General features: G+C 37.7%; 1 protein-coding gene across 1 annotated transcript in view; it reads left to right on the top strand.

Moving 5' to 3' along the window:
• Window positions 1-3,592: 3,592 nt before the first annotated feature.
• LOC131787702 (sodium- and chloride-dependent taurine transporter) overlaps window positions 3,593-9,201 on the top strand; it is a 12,633-nt gene continuing 7,024 nt past the window's right edge. Inside the window, exons 1-7 of the mRNA XM_059104787.2 lie at window positions 3,593-3,722; window positions 5,143-5,274; window positions 5,955-6,243; window positions 6,800-6,932; window positions 7,530-7,664; window positions 7,882-7,985; window positions 8,350-8,474. Of these exons, the coding sequence (XP_058960770.1) occupies window positions 3,593-3,722; window positions 5,143-5,274; window positions 5,955-6,243; window positions 6,800-6,932; window positions 7,530-7,664; window positions 7,882-7,985; window positions 8,350-8,474 (1,048 nt within the window). The remainder of the gene's footprint in view (window positions 3,723-5,142; window positions 5,275-5,954; window positions 6,244-6,799; window positions 6,933-7,529; window positions 7,665-7,881; window positions 7,986-8,349; window positions 8,475-9,201) is intronic.

The raw sequence follows: 9,201 nt of genomic DNA on the forward strand, positions 1-9,201 counted from the left end.
AAATTTGACCTTAACCTTCTCCACCATTAAGCGGATTGATATAATTTTAGTAAGTCCAACTGGAATATAAGTTACCAAGAGAATATTCTTGAACTTACCGATAGAACTTGTTACCATGGAAAGTGATCACCAGTTTTCACGCCAAATTCACAATAGGAGAATGTTAGTCTTGATCAAGTATTTTCTCGATACGAGAAAAGTTAGCAATTAATCTAAGTTGCAAAATAAGGTCGAAAAGAGAATAAGAGATGCAGCGGAAACGGTCATAGGCTGTGTATTTTTGTTCTCGAAAGCTGGCAAATATTGAGTCCGAGTGCCACATAATAAACTAGTTGCTTACCAACCTTACTTGCTCGAGCCGTAGCAGGGAATATTGGTCTTCGGTCGCTTTTCTACGGGCTTTACTACGTTCGATCCGCACTGCCACGACTTCAGTGCGACCCTTGCGTTCTGTTAGTAAGAGTTAATATTCTCGGTTCTAACTTTCTGATCAATGTCCTAGCGGGCTCAAAACCGAGAATCAGCCGTAGGCCCACATGCTAAGACACTGTCACGTAAATTCTATTTGAGAGCGGCTTGGCTCTTTCAAAGTACAGTCCGGTGGGTATCCTTTGGTTGACTTGGTTCAACGTGTGGATCTGCGGCTCGTCAACGAAAGAGGCTCTCAGTGGAGTTAAACCGTCAATTCTCAGAATTGCCTTAAATGTAACCGTTAGTCGTCAAAAAGGAGAGATTTCACCGTTAACCGTGAAAAACGCAGCTCAATATTGATTGACAAACGCTTTAAAGATTGGGAGCACTTTTTATGACAGATACCACAACGGGTTGTGTTGAACTAGTAACTGGGCTCTCCTTGAGTGTTTTGCAGCATGCTATGTACTTTTAGAGCATCTCTCGGAGTTTCATAAAGCGAGTCGCAAAGTGGGAAACGAAGCACCACTCTCACCCTGCCTCTTATTACCCAGTATCCCAGCTAAGTATGCTGGCCTTTCCAGCAATTTGATTCTATGGAACTTCACTATCAGCTACAATTTCCCAAGAAAGGGAAGTTGTCTGAAGCCGGTCGCCTTTGCATTTTTAGCGATGTCATCAGTACGGGCGACGAAAACCCAAGGAAGGCATTACTGTTGAGTGAACTGGTAGAGAACTTACGCGATAGCAAAAATGATCTCAAATGTGGTGGTGTTTTAGATCACCATATAGTGCAGGTGCAGACAACCATTATTGTTCACAGCACATGCCAATATTTGAACATGAACGAATAACGAGCGAAAACCAAAAAGGGGATAAAGGGAGAAAAAGAGGGAGGAAAGAGTGGAAAATAGACTATGTTTCGCACAGGCTTTGCTCTGCCCGCGTTAGGATTGGGTTCTTTTATACTTAGAAAATGAATTTTCCCATGCTATGGTATATTCAAGGCGAGAAGAATAAGGACTGCAAGGTTCTGCTCATGTTGTAGGTCTTGTTTCAAACAAAAATTAGTTATTGCTGTAGGTCTTATAATTACGCTTCACAACACTTTTTCAGAAAAAGATTGAATAGGTCTAAATACAACTTATCATTCAATTTGAAAAATGAATGAGTAAGTATCAATTCTAACTCAAGGAAGAAATATATTCTTATAAACTGTCAACAGTCAAAGGCTCTAAAATTTGACCCGTCATCAACTGTCAAAATAGTACAAAATAAGCCCGACAACCATCGAAGGTATCCTATTTGAAACCCTCTTTAAAGGTTTCTTACAGATCAGCATGAACTGAATCACAACTTTATTAATCACATTGTTCATAGTTTGTTGAAGCCAGTCAGATGAGACAACCATTAGTCTTGAATTAATCAGTGACACTCTCCTCCATACATAAACATATTCATTTTACCGCACTGCCCGAGATTGCCAGTCAAAACGGGCCAAAACAGAATAAGAATCTCTTTCATAACTGGTGTTACTAAATCATTGATTCAAGCTTTCAAGCTCCATACGATTCAATCAATGATTCTCTGTCGTATCGTGTACGCGGAAAGTTTACGTCAGAATCGGCTGTCTTGCTCCGTTTATTTCCTTGATCATCAGTAAAATGAACCTGGCTACGTTGGTCTATCTTGTGGTTGGTGATTGACGAACTGTTTTATCCCTACCGAACGATTTTGAGTTATATATATTGGGTTTTACATCACTATTAACAATGGCAGTTCCTTGTCCCTTCCTTGGTCTTTCTTTGAGCTCATGAACTCTGAATTGATGATCGCTCTTTATCTGTTACTCGACCAAAAAAAAGAAACAATTGCTTGCAGCTCGATAAACCTTGTTAGGAATGCAAAAGCACCAAAGAAGAATTTAGATTTAAGATTCATGTCCAATAACCAAACAACTTTAATTGAAGACGTGATAAGATTCTCAAATTTCCCCCAACGGTTTCTTTGTTTCATCAGGGAAGACTGTGGATGCTACCACTTTAAAAATGCACAGTCAACTCTTTCGTATGCAGACATCCAAGGGAATTGGAAGAAGTGCCCGTCAGTGGAATTGTCCCACGGACTAATGAAGATTTGACAAAACCGAGCCCCAGTATTCTGTTGCTCTGTCAAAGGTCATATTTTCGTTGATTTGCAAATTCAGGACAATTTTTTTTTGGCCAAGAGTCCATGAGGTGTCCGCTTACGAGAGAGCGTAAACAAACAAATTTTCAGTTTGAAAAGTTTTCGCGACCGCCTACGAGACTGTCGGCACGGGAATCTGTAAATACAGAGGAATACAAGGAATCTGTAAATACAGAGTTTAACAGGGAAGTAAAAATGGGAATTGAAAAAATGTCCATAAGTAGAACTTTTCGCTTACGAGAGCGGCCGATAGCGGGGAGTTGACTTGATTCAAATCAATCCAACATCAGGGGGCCACCTGTTACGTAATTTTCAAATGACAAAGAAATCACGAATATTGGCAAAACGACTTTGAAATTCTCGTGACGAAAGTGCTTACAGGTCACTCAATGGTATTCTTACGTGTTAAGACGATCGAAATAAAAATTAAAAAACTAAATCCTGTATCATAAACGACCCATTCAACTACTCATCAGTAACATTTTCGTCCTTATAAAGGACGTGAATTTCGCAAATCCGTGAGTCGTAGTGTCACAGTGGCTTCTATTCCTTTTGTTGCAAATCACCACAAAGGCTGTACGAGAAAGTGTTCATTATTATTTTCGGATCTTGAGCACTAGTCGACTTATTGGCTGTATTTCTCATTATTTCAGTGGATTTTCCCTCTCTCTGTAACGCTCAGTGACACCTTGCTTTGTACTTTTCCTTTCTTCTGATTGGTTGCTGTTGAAAAGTGATGATCACCGTGGTCAGGTATTAGGCCTGAAATTTATCGCATCAAGGTTAAAACTTATTTTCCTGTCATCGATGATAGAGATGAGACATCTCAGCGAACACGTGTCCAGTTCCTGTAGTGCATGTGTTTATCATGTAGTGAAAGTTTATCCACTGGGTCCTGTTTCATGCAGGGAGCAGAAACAACAGGTTACGCGTAGAATGCCCTGAAAGTTATTTCCCGCCTTCCTTAGTTTGGTATTCGCTGTAGTTAAGCCTAATGGCCTCAAACGAAAATGAACGTGAGACTTGGGTTGGAAAACTCGATTTTATTCTTGCATTGATCGGGTTTTCTGTTGGTCTAGGTAACATTTGGCGCTTCCCTTACCTGTGCTTCAAGAATGGTGGAGGTAAGTCGTCAAGACGATCACATAGCGAATAAGCTTTAACGTAGCTCACAAAAAAAGAAAAAGGAGCTGCAACCGAGCTGGCTTGGGAATTTCTCTCTTTCGTAAAATCGGGACTGATAGACAAATTTAAGTTGCAAAAAGGAAATCTTTAATCGCAAATGCAACAGTATCGGTCGCAATGGCGGGCCGTGACTGACTATAAATGCCACGTGACCTTACGTGACCCTATGTGACCCCACGTGACCCCAAAGTCATTAGTTGATTCATGATCAGTCTGCATTTCACTCTCAGTCTCCATTTTACCCCTAGTCAGCGTGTTACACTGACTGCACCCTGGAGATACATAGTAATAGAGAGATTTAGAACCACATTTACGGCAGGACTATTGAACATGTATAAACATTAGAGAGTAATAGTTTTTAGTCTCTATATTGCAAGCTCTTTAAAATTACCTTGAAGAAAAAGGCACTGTCTTTAAACTCGTTCGCAGTAATCACGCGCAAGATGCGGTCCTGATAAAACGCCGACTGCGGACCGTGCAGACCGCGCTTTGCTTGTTGGAGAATTTTGTCAGTTTCAGGTCGCGAGACACTGACAAATTCATTCATAACCTATCACGCAATCGACGTCGATAGGAGTCCAGTTTCATCAATATTGTGCGGGTTTTTTTCGGCCTGAGAAAAAACTAGTACAACTCAAGTCTGAGCTAGATTAAAGCACTTCTTTTCGCTTCCACAATATAAAAAAAAAACTAAACGCTTCCATTGCGGCTCGAAATAACATAAAAAACCTTCGATCACATTCCGGCGAAACATTTTGCAAGTGTGAGAGAGTCACTGATGTTTGTCAAATGCAAACTTCAAATACTGTGGACAACCTTAATCTAGGAATAGCTTTTTGCCTTGTTTCTTGATTAAATGTTACGGTTACGAACTAAAGAGAAAGTAAAGAGGAGTGCAGTTAAATTTTTTTTTCCATCTGACGGGAATTTATCGTAGGTGACGTCGACCTTTCAACCGTACCAAATTACCCCGTGAGACTCCAAGCTCTAAACAGCTATATATGCAAACCAACGGTGACACACGTTGTCCTACATTTTCGATTTTAGGTGAAATTAAAACAATACTGAACAAATGTCAACATCTGACAAATGACAGATGTGAAACAGACCAACAATAATCAACATCCTTCAATTCTGTAACAACAGAAGAACTTCACAGTTAACAGCTCATCATAAATGCCAACACTGACACTATAGGCAGTAGGTTACTAAAACAAGGAATGACCAAAAGTGACATAAATTTTTTCTAAAAAAATAAATATATGACTGTTTGGAAGGGTGTGGTTAGCTGAAAATTATTATGTGTTGCTATTTATTAGTAAATTTTAAAGCTGTTGGTAATGTTAATGTACCATGTAGGATGTTTCCTTATCCCATACCTGATCTGCTTGGTGCTTGCGGGAGTTCCCATCCTTATCCTGGAGGTTTCTCTGGGACAGTTTACCAGTCAGGGAGGTATCACAGCATGGAAGATTTGCCCTTTGTTTCAAGGTATTGAACTTGACATTCTTTGAGTGAAAGTGTTGCACATGTTAATGAGGCAAAAAAAGGCTTATCAATATTTGTGTATAAAACATGAAAAAGAAGGCTTGTCAGTTATTAAGGTGGGCAGTTGCAGGTGTTGCCTTATGTTCTAATAGCTCATTTCTTGGTTTGCTGAATGTTAGTACTTTCAAAGTGCTACTATGGTTAGATTTGCATCTGTCCAATGTTATCTGTTTTGGAAAAAAATAACAAGGAATCTGTAACAGAAGAATATTGTTTACTACTCTTGTTTTTATTCATATCAGTAATTTGGAATTGTGATACCATAAACAGAACCCAACAAGGATATCTCAATGATTTGTCGGCAGTATGAAGACCTTATAATTTTGTTACCATAGAAACATAACTTTGGGGTTCCAGATCTCTATGATGCTAGGTGTGTAACCATCTTGGGATTTTTATTCAGATATTTGCCATTGATTACTCCTCTACATGGTCTGGCAAGTGTACAAAGGTTTTATATTCTCCTCTTAATCTGGTTTCACTTTCATGACTTAAAATGATTAATTTAAAATCATCACCATTTACCATAGAAAACAGTGGACAGAGAGCTACCCAGGGAGTAAAAATGTGTGATTTCTGCATGAGCCCAATATTAAACAGAAATATAACTGTTTTTGGTGCAGGTATTGGATATGCCAGTGTTGTCATAGTCCAGTTTCTCAACATTTACTACATAGTTATCCTTGGCTGGGCTTTGTTTTATTTGTTTGCATCATTTACTTCCAAACTACCATGGTCTCACTGTGATAATCCATGGAATACACCGCAGTGTGTAGATTTAAGTGGTGCTGGCCCAAGTTCTTCAGACAGTAATGGACAGAATGTTTCTACAGTGGGAATGCTGAATGCAACTTTAAATGTTACATCCAATGCCACTCTTCAAAAAGTTTCTTCCAGCCAAGAATATTTGGAGTACGTCAGGATAAGCATTCTATGCCTTTTAAAAGTGTATTTCAATAACCAGTAGTATTACTAGTATTGTTTTAACTTTTAATGAGCATCATATGTAATGACATCCATAAAGTATTTCATAAATTATCACTCTCTGAAATCCAGCTGTCTTAAGTGTCATTTATATATAGTGGCTATTGTGCATACCTTTCAGGATGTTTTAGTAACAATTAACTTTCTTGGGGACTCAGAATTTTTTTCTCTAACCTATGCTCATGATAAGGCAAAAAACATCTTTCTTTATTTCTTCACCAAGCTCAAAACTGACCACCTCTCTTATTCTACTTACAAACACGACACTATTGACATTGCGAATCCTAGAAGTATGCAGGGTGAACCTCATAAGAGTGCAGATTCCAGAAAGTCTGAGGTTCAATTCCTCATGGGAATTCAGAATTTTTTCTTTGTCCCATGCTCATGAAAAGATGAAAAACATCTTTCTCTATTTCTTTATCAAGCTCAAAACTTATTATCTCACTTATTCAATTACCTTTCTTTTTGTAATAATTTGTTTTAGCTATCGAGTTCTGCGCATAAGTGGTGGTCTTGATGAACCAGGAATAATAAACTGGGATCTTGCTTTGTGTCTGCTTCTTGGTTGGATTATCTGTTACCTTTGTGTATGGAAGGGTGTTAAGTCTACTGGCAGAGTAAGTCTTACTCATTGTACTTTATACCTGCCTTGTGGTTTTATTGCTCTATAACCTTTTAGGTAGATCTTGTTCACTTTTTATGCTGACTGCCTTATGCAGATTTGAATGATATATTTACCAAAAGGAGTCGATCATTTGTCTGGAGTCAAAAAGTTAGAGAGTAATACAGTCTATTAAAAGTAAATTAAACCCCTTCAGGTAAAAGTCAATTCAAACAGTCTTAATCATTTAATTTAATATTAGCTAAATTTTGTCCTCTTTGCCAATAAAGTGAAGAATAACATGCTGCATTGTAAAAAAAAAAAAGAAAAACAAACTTAAAAAAAAATTTTAAAAATTATGTTTCAACAGGATAGTGCCAGGTGGAACCACATACCATTAGTGGTCATTATCAAAATAATCTCAACATGTTGACTGAGAAATTACTGGGCACATGTTTGATACCAGTTTCACATGACAAAAAGTGTGGCAGCACAAGGAGCAACTCGTCATTGAGTAACAAAATCAATACATGGTTGAAAGGAGTATGCAATTTTCTTACTTTAGGTTGATGTTGAATATACAACTAACTGCAATATCTCATTTCATTCCCAGGTTGTGTATTTTACTGCAACTTTTCCTTATGTGTTGCTGACCATAATAATGTTTCGTGCGGTAACACTTCCTGGAGCAGGAGAAGGAATCAAGTTTTATCTCAATCCAAATTTCACTCGGCTAGCTGATGGTCAGGTAATTTATCCTGTAACTGGCTGCAGCCACACTGAACACTGATTAGGGGGCTTATGCCATCATCCCCACAAAAGTCCTCCCCAATTGATCTGCCAAACTTAATAATCAGTCAGCCATCACTGATAAGATGCATTCACTCCCCACACTTTAACTGTGCGTGAGTTAAAAGGTATTTGATCAAGGTATATATGTGATCTTGTCTCTAATGTGCATGTAGGTATGGCTAGATGCTGGAACCCAGGTTTTCTTTTCATACTCTATTGGTCTTGGAACACTTATAGCACTAGGAAGCTACAACAAGTTTAGAACAAATTGCTACAGGTATCTAATGATGAATGTATATAAACTAAATTTGGAACATGTCAGTTATCAATTTATTTTTTAAAGGATCAAGTTGTAAAGTTTTGAGTCAAAGTATTATTTCTGGTGTAAATTAATTTACATTGAGGTAATTTAACATTTCTATTAAAATATTGTTTATAATCTGTGTTCTTTCACAAAGTAGACCCTTTCCTTTACTACTTAAAACAGTAAGTACAGTACTGTTGTAAGCCTTAATTGAGAAGCTGGCCATTTATCCCACCAAAGTCAATCGCAAGAGTTTGGCGGCCATGCTGTAGTTTTAGTTCACCTAATGGCATTGTGAGAAAAGTTTCTGACTTGCTATTCTTGTTTCCTTTCATAGGGATTGTATCATATTTGCTTGTGTTAATAGTGGGACTAGTTTGTATGGAGGATTTGTCATTTTTTCAATTCTGGGATTTATGGCACAGAAACAGGGAGTGCCAGTGGCAGAAGTAGCTAAATCAGGTATGGTTATGATCTATAAAGGTTAAGGTTACTCTAAACTACTAAAGCTAAACTACTAACAAATTTTTGGACATTTTGATGACAGCAAACATTGTTGATCTCCATAAATGTATATTTCCAAAAGTCAGCATATTTTGTCATAGGGAAGTTCTCAAAAAAAAGAAAGAAAGAGCAAGAAGAGTTCTGAAGATAAGCTATGCTTGTGGAGAACCATTGTATGGTTCATGGTTCTTGAACAAATGAGATAAGACATTACTTCATCTTTTATTGGATAAGACTAGTTAAGACTAGAAAAGTAAAATATTAATTCAATGTGATTATCTTGAATTTTGTGTGAACGTGAAAGAGTTTGGATGTCATATATGGTATGTGAAAAGGCCAAATATTTAAACGTGACAGAGTTTTACAAAGGGGAATAGGGAAACCTCTATAAACGTTAGTTGAAGTGTCAGAAGTCATCTTGTAGCATTTTCTTTTGAGGAGACAGTAAGCTGTTAATGTTCATGTTTGGATGGTTACTACTTTTAAATATAATACCCCTTTTCAGGTTTTCTAAATTACTTCAAAATAATACACAATTTACAAACTATGAAAAAATTAATAAGTATGAACTCGACCTCACTCTCCTGTGACCATTATTTTCAAGAAGAGAAAGAGGCTCTCAGCTATGCAGACTTCAGGGTATTGGTATGGCAAGACTTTTATGATCCAAGTGTTGGAATACACA

Source organism: Pocillopora verrucosa, chromosome 14 (genome assembly GCF_036669915.1).
Source record: "Pocillopora verrucosa isolate sample1 chromosome 14, ASM3666991v2, whole genome shotgun sequence".
Taxonomy (NCBI): domain Eukaryota; kingdom Metazoa; phylum Cnidaria; class Anthozoa; order Scleractinia; family Pocilloporidae; genus Pocillopora; species Pocillopora verrucosa.